Raw genomic sequence first — 19,945 nt, forward strand, 5'->3', positions numbered from 1 at the left:
ACAAGATGGGAGCAGGGAAGACGGAGGGAAGACAATGACTGGAAGAAAAAATGAGTAAGCTAAGAACAGACTGACAGGGGAAAGATGAGAAGGGATGAGGGTTGGCGAAGGTGATGATGCTAGGGGTGGAAATGAAGTTATAAATCTGAAGATGGAACAGGAGATGGAAATAAGGAAGTAACATAATGCAGGAAGTAACGAAATGAAGGGAAAATAATGAAGAAGCCAAGAACAGACTAGTAGGGGAAGATGAGAATGGGTTAGGGTTGGATTAATGTTATGATATGAGGGGTCGAATATCAAGACAGGTGAAATACAGTGGAGAAAGAGAGAGAAAGAGAGAGAGAGAGAGAGAGAGAGAGAGAGAGAGAGAGAGAGAGAGAGACTTGAGATGGATGGCAGAATGCACGATGCATCCACGCAAGTTTACAAACATTATTCTAGGCCCCGTGAATTTACCTTAATTTACGTCTAATGAAAACTAGCTCAGGAAAACAAAAGGAACAGACCCGTGCTAAACTCAGGTGCAGATTAAGTCGGGAATTTATCTCTGCGAGTTATGAGTCCGCGAGGTTAGCATAAGCAAGACACACGGTTCCTCATCACGGGATACCAAGGCTGTGACTACCCCTTGAATTCGAGTGAGGTTCTACTAACTCTAATCTTTGGCCTTACTGCCTCTCGTACCGAAGGTGTTTATTAATAGTAACTCTAACCCTCTACGATTATTGTCACCACATGATGGTGTTTACTAATAGTATGACTAACCCCCTCCAGTTCGTAATGCCTGTCCTGCTCTGAATAAAGTCGTCAGGAGGTAGCTAGAAAGAAAGGAAAAAAAACTTCCCCAGGTTCAGTATGTACAGTTCTTGAACCCAGTGACATTTCTAGTTTTATTCTTACTCACCCCAGGCGATTTTTGCTTATGCTAGGAGTGACTTTTCGAAGCGGAGGGATTGGATATAGATTTCATTGACTCCTCCACCACCAAGAAGCTCTCTGAAGTTGAATAAAATCATCTGGTAACAAGAAGGTCATCGGGATTCAAAGGATTGCGCGTGTTCTCATAGGTATATGCATGTTCTCTTACATTTTATTCCAAGGGACTTAAGACGATTTTGTTCAGATGCGCCAGCCATAGGAGCCTGAAAGTGTTACTCCTCTCATGTCTGTGCCTTCTCCAATATTTTATAACAGCCGAGAGCAAGATGTAGGAGCCTAAGAGTTAAGTCTGTTACCGTTAAAGCCTCTCTTGATCAGAACAGCTCTGAAGCCAGAGGATTAAGTTCAGCCGATAGTGAGAAACTGGAGCCTAGGAATGCTAATAATACCACAATATCACATATTTTCCAAAAGATGGCTATTAATTTCACCTTCTTTTAGTTCGGTTCATTATGTGGGGAATTAATCCGTAACCGTATGCAACAGGCAACGGAGAAGAGAAAATGTGTGAAATATTTGTACAGTCGCCTACAAGGAAGTGTTTCTTGATTCCCGCCTCGAAAGGGGTTATTTCTGTTCGTCCAAGGAAAGAGATCTTTATTCTTTTCCGTTGGTAAAGGCTACTTCTTCAGCCCACTTCAAGAGGGGTTGCTTCTCGAATTAGCGCTTAGGTAATTATCTGTTGCTGGTTTGGTTTTAGATGGAGAGAAAAGCAGGCTTAAAAAATAATAGTATTATGTTTCATATTTTGGCCTTTTCACGGCACTAAATTATACTGTAAGTGGTACCAAAGAGGGTCCATTCAGGAGCCAATGTAAGTTCACGCAAATTCACACAAATTCGCGGACACATGCCGGCTGTGACGACGGAAGTTGTTACATGGCATATTAGTATACAGTAACAATACGAAGCAGTAACAAAGCAGCAGAAAGAAAAATGATCTGTGGCGTTCGCGAAGGAAATGAAATATGGAAGGCAGGACACAATGCTGGCATGAGATAGTCGTTAAACTTTTGCTCGTTATAGAACTTATTTTTTTCCTCTATCAAAAGTAGGCTGTTGATATATCCAGACATGCACGTACATACATACATACATACATACATACATAATCATAGGCTATAATTCACAAATCATTGTAACACAGGATGCAGGAGGCAAAAGAAGAAAACTTTTTTTTTTTTTTCACATCGGGAACTATGTCGCATACACATAGTTCCATCGTGGCAATGGTGGTGCGGACGGACAAACACACACACACACACACACACACACACACACACACACACACACACACACACACACACACACACACACACACACACACACACACACACACACACACACACACACACACACACACACACACACACACACACACACACACACACACAGTGGTAGTTCACAGATGGAAAATAGGCAGTGGGAAAGAGGAAAAAGTGAAATTCCTGCAACTACATTTTCTCCCCTGCATCAGTAACTAGGCTGCACAGATTTGCAGTGTGGTTTGTGTTTGGCCAAATACATGAATGCATGGACACACGCAAGCAAGCAGTCACATAAACATACACATAACACAAGCAGGAACAAACACATACACGTACAAACAAGCACAGAGGTTCACATAGACTAAAACACACACACAAAAAAAATACACACACACACACACACATACACATAATCAGGCAGTTCACATATCACCCGGGCGGCGCAGGCAAGTACGGTGTTTTTCAGATAATCGCTTGATGTAGGAGTTGCGTGCAGGAAGGAGCCTAGAGAGCTCGAGTAAACACGGTTATCAAGACAAACTCACCACCCGGAGGGGAGGGAAGGAGGCCACAACACCACCAGGGTCTTGAAAGTTTTTAATTATATAACCGCGTAAACAAATAGTTGTTGACGTGGTGCATGGAATTACCAGTATTACTCACCTTTTATTTTAACTTGGCCTCAAATTGCCGTCTCTTAAATGCCTAGTTATAACATGAGATGAATACTACGGTGTGCTGCTAGCAACGAGAAATTGCTATCGTAAAGACGTATTGTATTGTCTCTTTTTACCATTATGCTACGTAAAATAACCCACATTAGGACGTAATATCCAAGCCAACTCGAAGTGAAGGAACTATAGTTTTTTCAAAGGTGATCATGGAAGTGACATTTCGGTTGTGGAATGCACGTCCATGTTTCTTCGTACGTCAGGTATCATGCTTTATGGCAGAGTTTACCCACAAGCAAGTCGCTTGAATTTTATTTTTTAAAAGGACTTCAAATTGGCGCACGAGCAATCTGAAGGAGCTTCAATCAGTATTCTCTATACAAGCAATAAAAAAAAAAAAAAATCAGTGAGATGACAATTTTATTCCGGTAACAGCCACAGGAGTTTATTAAGCCTGGTAGAGATGACCGTAATGAAGAAGTTAATAAGGCAGAGCCACTGCTGACAATGGAGGCTCTAGGATTAGCCCTCGGTGTTTGTGCCTTGGTTTTCATTGGACTAGAGGGAGCCATTCTTCCATCCGGCACCGGGTAGTTGTGCTGGTTTACTGGCGTTTCCTTCCCGCACCCACTACTCTCCTCTCCCTGCCTCCTCCTGTCTCCGTCCTTTCCCCACTGCCCTCCACATTATCGCTTCTATCTCATACACGTACATCAGGCCGAACACAGACAAGAAAGTAAACAGAATCATCATCATCGTCGTGGTGGTGGTCGTCGTCGCTATGACCTTATTTCCTACATGAAGGTAAAGTAAATTGGATTCACAAACGGAGAAGAAGGTACAAAAGAAACAGAATTAACAGTAGTATGCCCAGTGAAAGAGGCCACACAAACATTTACACATCATTCAGTCATCTCTGAATCATGGTTCCACCTCACAGGCCAAGGCTGCTGTATTTAAAAACAGGATCCTTTTCAAGAATTCATTTCTCGTCACGGGTTATTGCTAAATAGAATAAAACATTTATATTCACTACAATGCAGTAAACTCTGACATAATGAAAAAATGAGAAGCAGAGCATCCATGTGCATGTTGCGCATTTTGACAAAGAAGTATGAGGAAACAAGGCAAATTGACTACTTTTTACTCGACAGAATAATGTCTACAACTTTACTGAGGATATGCAGCTATCAAAGGCGTTATCTTCTCCTTAAAACAACATCAAACATAACAGACAAAATGCTGTGGAAACCTATTAACCATGGAAACTGGTAAAGATCCTTGATAAATATTAGACAGAGTATCGCTTTGAATTTTAAGGAGGAAATGCAGTTATCACGGAAGTTAACTGCCTCAATAAACAATTTTCCACAACATTAAAAGCAAAACAATACCATTAGGTTAACTAGCGATGAAACATTTAACGAGAAAACTTTCTGACCTATGAAATCAAAAAGCGTTTGGTCGCCCTGCAGAGCAAGCACTTTATCGCCGGCTTTACGACTCATAACTGGAGAGAACTTCCTCCAAGAATAAAACCGGCCTAATGTTGAATGCTCTGCTCCTTCACTGTGATGTCAGTGAACCCCTTTAGTCCGAAGAGATTATTTGATGCCTTTGACCATATTAATTTCTTTTTACTATCCGCTGACGATAATTCTCTATGCAAAACCAGATAAACCTTCCCCAAGAATATAGACAACAGTAATATTATATGTTGATCCTTTTCAGTGGGACGACATCTTTAAATTCATTCAGCCCGATGACACCTTTGATATTCTGTTCTTGCCATCTTCGGGCCGGTACAGCTGACTCTAAGAAGAAAACTGGACTAAAATCGTATGATATATGCCTTTACTGCGACAATGTCTGAATCTCTTTAATTCGACGACGCATTTTCATATATATTTATATTTTTGATTAGCTTTAGACTATGTTATTAAGGAATGTCTACATATAATAAACTTTGGAAAGACTTTTCGAACCGGAGCGATTAAGAAAAGGCTTCAGTCGCGTTTTCAGTTCAAGAGATATAAAGTTGAAAACTGTAGTCAAGAAGAAGCAAATATGAATTAACAAGACGTGCGCGTAATGAAGGTGGTAGCGGTTCCTGATACTGAGAAAGCATCATCATCATCCCGATTTCTTTTCCCCACATTAGGATTAGATAGTACGGTCTACCATGCAAGAAGAAGCACGACAGTGGGAGAAGAAATTGGCAGTGCACCCTGTGAAATGAGCATATATACAGGAAAAAATGGAAATTGGAATGGTACGTTGAAAATAACCTCACGTATTAATTTATATTTGTTTCGTCATTTCTAGTTGGTGTGCAAAGAGACCTGCGTATGTTATCATTGGTTTGGCTGAAATGATACCAAATGCACAGACGAATATCAACGTAATCATACTTGACAAGTATACTCTGTTCACTCTAAATGGGCGTAAAATAACCATCTCTCCATCTGTACCGACCTTAACAAGAGGTTAAGACTAGAATATGATGTTATTCCAGACGAAATGCTATGGAAAGGATGCTGAGCCACAGTTTTGTCTCCTTTTGCCCCTAAGCTACGAGAAATGAGCTACAAATGGACGAAACTCTCGGTTCAGTTGAGATGAAGGAATTATAGTTACTGTAATTGCTTAAACGTATAGTGAAAGTGATTTATTATGCACTTTAGAAATTCTACTCATCTACTTTGGCTTGGAAACACGGAAGCTTGGTGGTAGCGCATTCTGTATTATTATTATTATTATTATTATTATTATTATTATTATTATTATTATTAGTTATTATTATTATTATTATTATTATTATTATTATTATTATGCGGTTGCCCCTAGTGTATTGGTTACAGCCTTGTCAGTTTATGTTAAGTATATTCTAAGGGGCACACGCGACTTCGCAACACCCATTCCTTAGTTATTTATTTTTGGATATTACACCTCAGTCTTCTCCTGTATGTTCCCTATGTCGTTTTAATATCAACGTGAAGTTTATTAGCGAGAGACAGAAAGGTAACTGGGGTGTAATACGAGGAATAAATCGTCAAGGAATGAGTGCTAAGAAGTCTCCAAAGCCATGCCTGACGGAAGTAATGTGATGAGGATAAAAAGAACTTAGAATTCAGATATTTTTAATGTTTGGTCTGCGAAAAATGCACCGGGCCGGGCAGACGTGAGTGAGTATTCTCTTCCTCTGCACTCCTGCCTGACCTTGTGTGAGCAGTGGCGTGGAATGGACGGCGTTTTGTGCAAGTTCTGTTTGATGTTTGACTTGCATGGCGGTTGCATTCCTTTACCCGTGTGTGTGTGTGTGTGTGTGTGTGTGTGTGTGTGTGTGTGTGTGTGTGTGTGTGTGTGTGTGTGTGTGTGTGTGTGTGTGTGTAATATCTGATCCACTTGTGTTTAATTCTTGTTATCTCCATATGATTTCTGTAGCTTAAGAGGGATTTTTCGAACACGCGTGGCTAGATACGACCTTCATTGATTCCTTTTTTACTACAGGAGGTCGTTTATAAAATTTCATGTAATGTTGATCATCTGGTCGTGGTAGGATTAAAGTAAAGTCGTTATCATACATGAGGTGACGCGTTAACAGCCTTGAGTTCCTTCTTAAATGCATTTAAAAAAAAAATCACCCTTCACTCCGCCGGGCCATCTCTCCTGTGTTGCGGATCGGCTCTGTCTACCCTGCGTCATTTTATTTATTTAATACTCCCGCTGCCACACCCACGTCCACACCTACATAACCGTCCCCGCAGAACACAAGATACCTGTAGGAGAACTAACTGAGTGAAATTGACGGACTGCCTTGTACTTTACCCTTGTCATTACCAGGAATTTCACTCAGCCAAGGAGACTGGCTTACTAGTAGAGGGATTATGAAGGCCTTTATTAACCCCTCCAGTTCAAAAAATATATAAAACTGAGGACAATTAATAATAATCATCATAATGTAAATAATATAATAATAACAAAAAAACAATAATAATAATAATAATAATTAATAATAATAATAATAATAATAATAATAATAATAATAATAGTAATAATAATATAAATAATATAATAAAACAAGCAAACAATAATGATAATAATAATAATAATAATAATAGAAGGAGGAGGAGGAGGAGGAGAAAGAGGAGGAGGAGGAGCGAGAAGAAGAAAAAGAAGATGAAGAAGAAGAAGAAGAAGAAGAAGAAAAAGAATGTTATTCCGTGATAATAATAATAATAATAATAATGATATTAATAACAGCAATGTTACAGTTCCTCTGCTTAATGTCTATGTTTTTCGAGGAACATCTTTTTCTTTCAGACCAAAGGACGTATCATATTTTTTGGTTATCCTTGCTCTCTCTCTCTCTCTTCTCTGCCATTTTATTCAATTTTGGAGAAACTGTTTATATTAAAGGGTTTACATACAGCCCTCACTAGCTCCACCAGTGAGAGAATTCTTTGCTGAATTTAGTAAAACCGCCTTGAGGTAACACGGATAAAATAAAAAGGGTGAAACAACTGAGATTACACAATACACAACACGCAAAGTAAATACAAGTCATGCTTAAGTAAAATTAGTGGGTCACGCTATTGCTGTAATACGTAATTACTAGTGACCTCCGTTTAGGCTATCATCACCACTATAATCATCATCATGCTAGCCATAATTACTACTGATAACCGAGGTGGGTACATCCAAAAATAGGAACAACTACCCAGAAAAAGATACGTAATGTTACAACTGCACTGAGTAATATGCATGTAGGATCCTAAAAAGGAATGCGTTACTACAAAAAAAAAAAAAAAATGTTGCAAATCCACTAAAAATGGTTGTGTAGAATGCAGGAAAAATAAAAAACTAAAAAAAACAAAAAAGACTACATAACGTTACAAATGCCCTGAAGAATTTTGAAGATTCCAGGAAAGGGAAATGGGACCCCGTAAAAAAACTTAAGATTGCATAACCCGTTGAGAAATGTGGTAGGTGCTAGGTAGAATCGAGAAATAGAAGCTACGGGGACAGAGAGAGAGAGAGAGAGAGAGAGAGAGAGAGAGAGAGAGAGAGAGAGAGAGACAGACAGAGACAGAGAGAGAGAGAATGACATTAGGTTACAAATCCACCAGGAAATATTGGTAGCATCAAGAAACAGGATGTACATTCATTCATTCATTGCCAGACGCCATGTGTCCCAAACGGGGTGGCCAAGGGCTTAGAGTTAATTGTTTTACGGGGAGGGGCACTAATCGTCCACCAACCCCACTTGGCACGTAGGGAGTTATGCCAACAGCATCTGGTGTTCCCAGGCGGTCACCCATCCAAGTACTAACCAGACCCAACGTTGCTTACCTACAAAAAAAAAAAAAAAAGCAAGGAGAGAAATCCAATGCTAAATCATTGTATAGAGTCCAGAAAAGGGAACGACTACCCAGAAAAAAATTACGTAAGATTACAATAAATATTTTTTTTTACTTACAAGGAAAAACAAGCAAGCATGACCAACCCCCACACATTTCTAACAAGGAAGATGACAGGGGCAGGGAGTCACTTTTAACCTTAACTATGTAAAGTGGCAAGGGGAAAACATAATCGTCACGAGAAAGAGAGAGAGAGAGAGAGAGAGAGAGAGACACACACACACACACACACACACACACACACACACACACACACACACACACACACACACACACACACACACACACACACACACACACACACACACACACACACACACACACACACATATCCACATACACACACCTCACCCACCCCAACCCCACACCCTCATGGTTAAGACATGCATGTTACTACACCACAAACACTGACTAAAGAAGGCAAAAAATAACGCGCAAACATGACTGAAAATGAAAGAAAAACCGCCCTAGCTCAAGAATTCAGGCAGGTAAATATGAAAGCACGGAAACTCAGGGTGTACTGAAGGCCTTACCCTCTTCAGTACGAGGAGGGACATCTCTTAGGTTAAATACGATCGAATTAAGGATAGGATAATATCAACTTAATATACTGGATCACCCTCTCACTGCAATAGTCAAACTTTGCTGTTTAATTTTCACTAAATGCAGGTGATTCCATTCAGATTGTTGAATCCATACTCATTGAAACTTTTTCAAAAATCGGTACGCTGAAAGAGCTTTGTTCAGTCGCTAACTCGTGGCTTTTTTATTCACGGCAGAAATATTCTGCGCAGACAAAGGAATAGCAGAGATTGCTCATAACCTCTTTTCTGCCAAAGGTTGACATGAATAACACTGTCTCGTGGCAGCGATAAGAGCACATAACAAGCGGTCGTGGGCCCTTCTGGCCCCTCGCACGTGCTCCTACGGAGGGCTCTCGCAGTTATGTGCTGTTCTAGTGTAACGTTGTCACTTGGAATTTTTGCAGCTAACCAATTGATCGTGTTATATGCATCTTCGGTAATGGAACCCAGTTTATTTTAGTTCTACCTATGGGCAAATAATTCAACGGAGATCCTATGCCGGGCTCCGGGAGCAGCGTTTTTTGGTCAAAATGTGATCGCTCATTAAATATAGTAAAAGTTTCCCAATCGTGATGGGACCAAGTTTCATTAAATCAGCGATTTTTTTGCGATTTTTGTGCCAATTTTATTGCGATTTGAATGTGTAGTTTCGGCTGCCCAAAATACACACACACACACACACACACACACACACACACACACACACACACACACAGCTACTGCTATAGTATATTAGATGTCGTCTTTGTATGTAAGAGGTACGATAGAGATTCCTTTAACGCTATCAGTTCAATGAAGGGGCTAAGTCGAATGAAATAATCTGGTCGTTGCAAAAATAAGTTATACCGCTTAATATGTTACAGTAAGGATGAGGTTAAGAAGGACCGTGAGAAAAAAGCATAAAGCCAGAAATTTACCTCAGATCAAGAGAACACAGTCAGCTTTGTCACTGTGACGCAAGAAGGAGCGACATTATATCTGACCCTGTGCTAGAATGTTCAAGGCTACAGGGAGTGTGGGAGTGAGGGTAAAGCCAGGCGTGTCGCTCGTCTCATACACCTGCCACTCATCTCACACACCTGACACTTTCAGTCCCACACCCTTGCAACTCGTCCTCTTCCATCAAACTTTAACCCACAAATTTCCTTTACCCATGTAACCGACAATTCCAACACTGCTTATATATATATATATATATATATATATATATATATATATATATATATATATATATATATATATATATATATATATATATATATATATATATATATACACTGAAAGCAGTGATGAGAAATAGGGAGGTGAGTATGGAAGTTAAGAAGGCACTGCATGATGGTATTGTGATCCCTACCCTGACGTACGGAAGCGAGGCGTGGCCCTTGCAAGAGGGGAACAAGTCAAGAGTGAGAGCAGTGGAAATGAGTTACTTGAGAGGAGCATGTGGAGTGACGTGGAGGGACAGGTTGACGAATGAAGAAGTGAAGGAACGTTGTGGGGTAGATGTGGATGTGGTTGAAAAGATTAGGAGAAATACACTGAGGTGGTTTGGACATGTGGAGAGAATGGAGAATGAAAGACTGACTAAGAGGGTGTATGTAGGTGAGTTGGAGGGAGGGAGAGGGAGGGGAAGACCGAGGATGAGGTGAAGGGATGGAGTTGAGAGGTATATGAGGGAGGGGGGGGTGAGTTGGGGAGAGGGGAGCCAAATGGTGGGTGACAGAGTGACTTGGAGGCGTTTTGTCTGCGGCCACCCTTTGCGGGATTAGGGCGTCGGGCTATATATATATATATATATATATATATATATATATATATATATATGTGTGTGTGTGTGTGTGTGTGTGTGTGTGTGTGTGTGTGTGTGTGTGTACTGTATTATGTGTGTGTGTGTGTGTGTGTGTGTGTGTGTGTACTGTATATAGTGTGCTGAATACTGCAGTCATGGTTTCATTTCTTATAATTTCATCTGCATTCATACTAAATATCCATGAGGCTATCACATGCCCTTGTCTCGCTTCAGTAACAGATATTGATCCACTTACTCAGACATTCATCAGTTCTGCCACACTGTCATTCTAGCTCTTTGCAGCATTCAGAATACCATACATACGCAACGCATTCCATGACCCTTCGCTCTTTGCCATATTATCCGCATTTACTGGGTCGAAAATGAGGTAATTATTTTAACGATCCTTTACAAATGCTTTTACCACTGATCCTTCACAAATGCTTTCGCCATCATGTTTTTCTGCATAGAACAGATTCGCACATCCTCTGGCACAACGATATAACCATATTAAGTCATTAAATTTTCTGATGTTTTCCTTATTACCTCTTTCGTAATTCGGTGGCTCAATCGGTATAGAGGTGGCCTGCAGCCCTACCGGACCCAGGTTCAAATCCCCGTTGGGGCAGGGAACAGTTTAAGGATTTGAATTTCATAAAATTAGACTTTACTGATCTACTAGAAGACCTGCCGGCATGTCGTAAAAACATTGGTACCCCTGCTAATAACAGTACACCAGTCCTGTATGAGACAGCCCTAGCATGTATTCAATATGAACGGTGGGTTTTAGCGCCGAAGTGGTGACATATAGAAGTGTATGGTAAGTAGGAAGACTACTGGGCCTTGGGAGCAGGCTGTGAAGCCTATGCCCAGAGTCGGACAAGTAAAAAAAAAAAAAAAATCAGTCACCTGTCCTACAAGATTCCACAGCTTTAGTACGCAAAAAGTTTTATATTCGTTTTGGTCACCTTTGGTTTTAAACAAAGGCACTGTTGCAGTACCCAGATGTTTTTGCACTTATCAAGAACTAAATTTCGACTGGAATCATTTAACTCACTAATGCAGCAATATATATATATATATATATATATATATATATATATATATATATATATATATATATATATATATATATAAACTCCTATCCTGCATATTGTGTCACCTCTTCTTGCGTTGCCCGTTCACTAAGCACATCTATCGACTGTTACACCAGTTTTGCATGCATACCTTGTGAAACAAAACAAGTGACTGGCATGCCGTCAAACAGAGCCAGTACGGGTTGTTACTGACTGAAGTGTGTGCACTAACGTAGTCTGAAGCCATACATACATTTATCACGCATAGAAATCTTTGATTATACCAAGCTTTACCAAACTTGAAATACGATATTCAGAATACTAACACTTCCATTTGAAATTGGAAGGATTAATCTCATAGCAACATTTAGGTGCTAAGAATTTCATAGTTTCCTTTTCAAATACAGTTAAAAATCTCCTACCGATCACAGCGCTTCCCTTTCAAACAGTTAAAAATCTCCTACCGATCACAGAGCTTCCCTTTCAAACAGTTAAAAATTTCCCTGCGATCACAACAAAATTATCTGTGCTGGAGAGGACTACAGCTCTGTAGTATAACAAAATATCATTGCACACAGATATGTAGAAATATTTAGCATAGCTATAGCTGTGAAACTTCTGACAATACCACTCTAATATTTAGTTGAACAGTTACGAACCCCTACTTAATAATTTGGAGAGTTTGTTGGTATTCAAAATCATCTCACTGGGTTTCTGAAGTCAGCGTTCACCTCTGTTTACCGAAATGATGTGGAAGCCTTGATGTCCACAATTATATCAGTAATAAACAATACCACTGCAGCTGTCACACCACAAGTGACATTAAGGTTTAAATACCTGTTCCATATCACAGCATTACAGAGGGCAGCCATCCGACAATATCAACTAAGCTGTCACACTGTTCTCGAGTTGCAAGAAAGTTTAGACTTACTGTAACAGTATGCATCATGCAAGAGATATCGCTTGAGATGGTACATAAGCGACAGTGTTCCAGGTTTTCCATTACATCATTATTGATATTCCAGAAATCTGACATAACAGTTCATTAGTCATACCAATATACTAGTGATATATACCAGTATCAGATCACATCATCACTTATACCAAATGAGATACTTGGGAGACGACAGTATAGCACTGGAACCAACATTCAAATGTGGCCATATCAGTTGAACCACCATACACTCTACAGTATATACCAACATAAAAAAAAAAAAAAATCCTTAACCCTCTAAGAACGTGAATAAAAAGACTATTATGGGGTCACCGTATTGCAGGGGGTTAATATGCACTGCACACACAACGCAGTATCACAAAAATGTTGCGTGGTTTCGGGACAAAAACTAACTCAAACAAAACACAATGCTGGTATGCCTTTTCAGCCAGCAAAACTAACGTGTCCAACAGCTCGCCTGCCAATCAGCTGCTACAAATCAGACAGCGTTTGTTTATTGGCCTCAAAACTGCCCGTTGCCTTGTCATTGGTAATTACGTACTTGTGGCTGGTGCGTGATATGTAGGATGATTTCTATGTGTGTTTTTGGCTATGATTTTAGAGACAGGCAGTGATGGAGAGACAAATAATATATCTACATCTATATCTATTAATCTATCTATATAAATATCATCATCATCCAGAGTAGAAACACACACACACACACACACACACACACACACACACACACACACACACACACACACACACACACACACACACACACACACACACACACACACACACACACACACACACACACACACACACACAGAATGATTTGCCTAGTCAACTACGACTTTTGACGAGATCTGTAGGACTGTGTTGTGGTCACATAATGCTGTTGTGACATTAGAGGAAAACTGACAAAAATGCAGGACTGTGTTTTTGGGAACATGTTTATATGATCGATTTTTCCGGTGTTATGTAGAATTCTGTTTTTATTCTTCTCCATTAGTGTACCGGCATGCAATATGTATAACTGGCGACATATGTTTCTGCCTACACATTTGTCAGGCATTTGTTCTGGCCATATTTTCTGTCCATGTGACATCGGTAACAGCTGTCACGCAGTGTAGAATCACTGGTCTACATATGAATTTCTTTCTTTTTTTTTTTTACTATGTTTCAGGCAATAAGTGAGTGATATAAAGGTCCGTATGTTTCTAGCCACATGTTACAGTTACGACTTTAGAGTAGCTGATATGGGTGTGTATCTTTCCACATATTTTTTTTAATTCTTTTATTTTTTCAGAGGACAGGTATGCAGTATGTAGACTGTGTTTTCGAGGTCATATTTCCGTAACTGTGATTACAGAGGAGGGGTGCGAAGATATGCAAGATGGTGTGTTTGTGGCCGCACGTTTAACGTTTGTAGTATATGTATATTTTAAAAGGACAGGCGAAAGCTATGTAGAAAAGCCGTATTCTCGTGGGGTTAGGAGATTTTTTTTTCCATCTCTTCTACAGCATTTTTTTTTACTTTACTTTTAAAATTATACACTTTATTCCTTCCTTTGATTCGAAGCTCGATAATAGCTTGGAAAAAAAAAAAAAAAAACTAAAAGACAGTTGTCAATGAGTCAAGTGAAAATATACTGGCAGAATGAGAAAGAGCTGCGAAAGAGCCTCCCTGGCCAACGTGACCACTGTTCAATGTGTTTCTGTCCTGTGCGTTATAAGATTGTTTTAATTTTCCACATAATTAGCAGAGAAGTACGACAACCAGTTATTTACTCCTACACTACTTACACCGTGTGAGGCGTTCCGCGTGTGGGCTAGGGTACCACTCAGTGCATTTATGGATAGCTAACCATTATGCGATTAAAAAGGAGGAAAAATCAGCCCAATCTTAAAAATTCTGACTGATACGCAGAGCACTTGAACCTCGCCCCGATTGGCACCCTAGAGCAACAGGGGAAGCATACGTACGATTTTAAACCTCTTCACTTTGAGAACGGGATGCTAAATCAGAAGCTGAATAAAACTGCGTGGGAGGCAGCCAGATTGTTTTTTTACCCGAAATGGTTAAATCCGTTTTCAACATTTTGCACTGAATGCGGACGAAGCTCGATGTGCCGCGCCCCTATTCCACTGCCCATTAGAGGAACTGGTAAAGAGAGAGTTAAATAAGCTAATGAGAGAGAGAGAGAGAGAGAGAGAGAGAGAGAGAGAGAGAGAGAGAGATGCGTTCTATTCCTAGCAGTATCCTCAAGGTAAAGTGATACAATGCTTGTTAATTATAGTAAAAATTAAACCGCAGTGCGATTCCAGCGAGATAATCTTCAGCACACTAGCATCCAACGGCACTATGGTTGAGAATCAGTGTCCAAGAGAACGGAAAACCTCCCTTAAGCATAATTCCAGACGACTTTGTCTGAATGCCGGACATAGTTTTCGAACTAGAGGGCTTGTTAATAGACTAAAATAATTCCTCTATACCAGAAATCCTTCCTAAGCAGAGGAAAATCGCCAGAAGATAGCAATAACAATATACAAACAAGTAGTGCCATTCACATCAAACCTCAGCAGACAGTAGTTATACTGACTCGTTTCTGCCAGTTAGTGAACAATTAAAGTCTAAGGTAATGACGCAAATATTTTCAAGTTAAGCTCACTGAAAATCTGTGATCTTGCGTTTGACGTTTCAAGGTCACTCAAGGTCAAAGGTCATGCTGCCAGATGAAAGCCCATTCGAGACTTCCTATATCCTGGTAAGAGTAAATATCTCTATCTTCAACGAGTTTCGAGTTATTGCCCCCTGGATATCTGTGACCGTGAGAGTGACCTTCGGTCAAAGGTCAAGGTACCGATTAAAAACTCATATGGGATTTCCTATATGTTGATAATAATATACATCTATCTTCCACCATTTTCGAGGTTAGCCCCCTGAATAGCCATGAACTTGAGTTTGACTTTTCAAGGTCATTCAAGGTCAAACGTCTTGGTGCCAAATGAAAGCCCATATTACGAGTTCCTGTATGTTCTAATAGTAAATATCTCCATCTTCAGCCGTTTTCGAGTTATAGCCTACTGAAAATCCGTGACCTTGCTTTTCACATTTCATATTCATTCGATTGCCTCCAAAATTTAATCACTTTCTTTAGGGACCAATGATAACATATCCTGAAAGTTTCATTTAATTTCATTTCACCGTTTTCCGTAATGTTGCAAACAAACAAACCCTACCAAAAACAATACCTCGTTGGACTCCGTCCGGGCAAGGTAATGACGTAATGAAAGACTGTTTAATAACATCGTCAGGGAGGTTGACAGAATATCGTAATTAACATTTCCCTGGTCCTAAAAGTATTATGGTCAAAAATTTATATTATCATTAATTTCAATATTCATCTTTGCTAATCTTATTTCAGTTTCAATATTTACCTGGATTTTTCGTTACTTTGTGGAACTAAAATGTCACGCTAAGTTAAAATGAAAATAAACTGAGGTGTTTGCGTGCTAAATATATTCATATCTAAAAGTTTTATGGAAAAAACTGGCTTACATCAAAGAACACAAAAAATAATTTAATAACTTTTTTTTTTGCACTTTGAAGTTTTTGAAGCTGGTAAAATCACCTATTTACTGAAGGAGTTTTAGACTGGGGACATTGCATATTGGCATAAACCCTTTACTACGATGATGTATTAGTTGATTCTTGCTGCCTCCAGTTAACTGAATTTCACCTGAGAGAGAGAGAGAGAGAGAGAGAGAGAGAGAGAGAGAGAGAGAGAGAGAGAGAGAGAGCCCGTAGTGAAGAGTTAAGGAAGCCTCAAAGTTTCCAGTTCAAACAGTCTCTGCTAAGCTGAATAACACCCCCCTGAAGGTAGCAACAGAAGAACCACGTCATCGAAATGAAGTGGTTAACCCTCTGGTTGTGATATGTTTTTAGTAAGCTGAATAAAACCGAGTAACTTTAGGTAGAATATGATAACAAAGATCTTAATTCTCGGCCATAATGAAACTGTACATCATAAACTTTTCGCTACGGTAGATTTCTTTGAGTTATATAAATCGTCTGATATTAACAGGAATCCATTAGAGAAGTTTTTAATTTTCGGCTCGTAGGTTTTGTCTTTTTTCTTCAGTAGCTTTATCTGAGCGAAGTAACATCGTCAAATACATAGTTCAACAAACGAAAAACCTCTTAATAACCACACTTTCCGCAACTTTGGCACGTTTCCTTCGTCTCATAAAGTTGATAACCGTAATAAACTGTTTACATTACGCGTTTTTTATTTTTATTTTTTCAGTGTGTTACCGGTAGTGTTAGGTAGTTTTCCATTAACCCTCCTCACCACGACGCGGGGTTTCTGTCAAGGTGACCTTCATTTATTTGTGAGATTTTGGATTGGGGTAAAGTGTATGATAGGATTAGAATGATGGATATGATGAGGAAGAGGATAATAATGATGATGATGAATGATGATGATGATGATTCTATTAGTTAGAAATATACAGCTTGGATGATGAGTATGATGAGAATTGGGGCCACGATGATGAGTCTATTAGTGGAAAATAAAGTTAGGTGAGCATAATCATAACTTTAGTTAATGGAAACAAGCCAGGATACTGATACTGATGATGTTATTGATGAGAGAGAGGGTGATGTGATAATGATGATGATGGTAGTAATACTGATGTTGGTAATGAGGAGGAGGAGGATGGCTACAAACAGAACTAGAAAGCACTCAGAGAGCGCATATCTCCACCAATGAAAATGCCATTAAAAAGGATCCGGATCCGGATTCGTGGAGATATTGTGTGGAATACATAGGAACCGGATCCTTGACCCATGGCCCACTCTTCCACAAAATTGTATTGAAATTCATTCAGAATTTTTGGAGATATCTGGATCCGCTCCAAAATTTAATCAATTCTTTCTTGGCCCATACCCCACCCTTCCATCAAATTTAATCGAATTTCTTTGAGAACTTTTGAGATATCGTCTGGACAAACAGAGACAGACAAACATAGGTGAATATATAACCTTCTCCAACTTCGTTGGCAGAGGTAATTACAGTAGGAAATGTTAGCTTTACTGGTAGGAGAGAAGAATAAGGATAACTGATAAACGATATTATTTATTGGTAAGGAGGCAGAAGTGGGATAAATGGTTATACTAATGTTGAATACGATAATGGTTTTACCAGCAAGAAATATCGGCTCAGTGATGAGTAAAATAACATTACTGGTGCAGATATAGGATTGGGACAACTGATGACGATGATGATAAACATTCTAATCCTTCTTGTGTCCCTCCACGGCAGGTCTCGTGGTTCCGGCGGCGCGACTGGCACATCCTGACGACGGGCATCTTCACCTACACGAATGACGAGCGATTCAGCGTCCTTCACCCTGAGGAGTCGGACGATTGGACACTGCAGATCAAGTACACCACACGCAGAGACAACGGCACCTACGAGTGTCAGGTGGGTCGTCATTCTCATACTGGTCGCCATTATCGTCTTCCTCATCGTCTTTTCACTCGTCTTCATATCCATTATTGTGATAGTTGCCACTGTGGTCTTTTTTATCATTGCCAGCATCGTGTCAGGTGGGTCGTCATTCTCATCGTGGTCGTCTGTATCTCGTCGTCGTCGTCGTCTTTTTCACTGTTGTCATTTTCATATTTATTATTGTGGTGGATGTTATTTTGGTCATATTCATTATTGTGGTGGATGTTATTGTCGTCATACTTAACGCCGCCAGTATCATTTTATTACCGTCATTATCATCATCGTTATCAGAACGTCATTCCTGCATTCGTTGCCAGTGTCATCATCATCAGCAATGTCATCATCGTTACCACCATAGTATCAGCGTCATCATTTTAACTCGCGATAGGTATTGTTGTATTATATCGACTCAGACACAATACTTCACTTGTTTCTGCTTTAATTATCATCGTCTGCCTCAGTCATAAAATCAGTGTCACCTTCATCGCTCATTTTTTTCGCTGTCATTAACACCTTCGTTATCATCATGTAATAGTTCATCGTACCTCAGCCAACGTTGTCGAACGATCTGGACGCTGCATATAAAGTACACCAAAGTACAGGGACAACGGCACTTTGTTCCACGTGGGTTAAGTCGTCATCATGATCATCGTCTTTGTTGTCCTTTTTGTTGTCACCTACATCACAGTCATTATCGTTAGCTTAAATCACCAGTTTATGTATTACTGTTGTATTCATTGTCAGTGACATCGTCAATAACATCACCTTTATCTTTACCATCGTTATTATATTAATGCCCGTAGTCTTGAAACTGAGGGCAGGGGTTACCCTTCCTGCACCCCGCTCTAGGTGGAAGCTCACATCTTCAACGTAAGTGGTAATCTTGAAAGCGTGAGAGAGCACCCTTTCGTGTGGGAAGGCGCAACACACAGTTGGTAACACTGATTATTTTATAATTTAAAATCTTAAAATTAAAAAAAAAAAAAAAAGGCATAAGACCGTTCCTAGAATTGACATGCAATATAATCTCTTAATATTAGCAATTCTTGCCTCTTTTACTATCGAAGACTGGCATTTGTTCTTGAATACTCTGTACTCTGTATAGGAGTATGCATACAGGCTTTGGAGAACTAGTACCGTAGGAAAAATTCGTTGTCAGATATAGCTTCAAAGGGGTTCATGTGGTCAGTAATAACCCTACGAATACGGCTTTGCTGGTCATATCGATTTTGACTCTATTTCTGTCCCAAATGCTGGTTTTTGCCAGTTTTCCCACCCAGAACCCCGAAATCCCACCAATCCCCCAAGACACTTTGGAAGGGGGGGTTGATTTGAAAACCCATAACGAGCACCGAAAATAAAGGTCAATACACCACAAAAATATTTTGCCAAGCCAAAACAAAATACTGCTGACTTGTAAAAGTTTACCGAACGCAAACATGAGACTTCGTAATTCACACAAACTGGCTGTACATGATTCGGCTGTTTAGGTAGTACTCGGTCATTCTTTACGGTAGAAATAATTTCATGAACTAATCAGACTAATTACAAAAGTATCATGCACCATATCTAATAAACAGCTTAGTAGAAATAGTGAAAAATAAAATGGAAATAGATATAGTGTCTCTGCTTTCGTCTCATCGTAAATTAACCATCTCCAGAGAGGCAATGAAGTCTTTTAAAACGATAATAAAATTAATCGCTTATTTTTTTTCTTTGCACGATGTTTTTATCATTAA

At 39.6% G+C, this 19,945-nt stretch overlaps 1 protein-coding gene across 2 annotated transcripts in view; it reads left to right on the forward strand.

The window, feature by feature from the left end:
* Positions 1-19,945, forward strand: part of LOC145416322 (opioid-binding protein/cell adhesion molecule-like) — a 395,407-nt gene that overhangs the window by 335,813 nt on the left and 39,649 nt on the right. For both annotated transcript variants that reach the window (XM_080285321.1, XM_080285327.1), the window contains exon 4: positions 18,018-18,179. In XM_080285321.1, the coding sequence (XP_080141447.1) occupies positions 18,018-18,179 (162 nt within the window). The remainder of the gene's footprint in view (positions 1-18,017; positions 18,180-19,945) is intronic.

The sequence above is a fragment of the Coenobita brevimanus genome, chromosome 13 (genome assembly GCF_032717465.1).
Source record: "Coenobita brevimanus isolate Jiangsu-jjx chromosome 13, ASM3271746v2, whole genome shotgun sequence".
Lineage (NCBI taxonomy): Eukaryota > Metazoa > Arthropoda > Malacostraca > Decapoda > Coenobitidae > Coenobita > Coenobita brevimanus.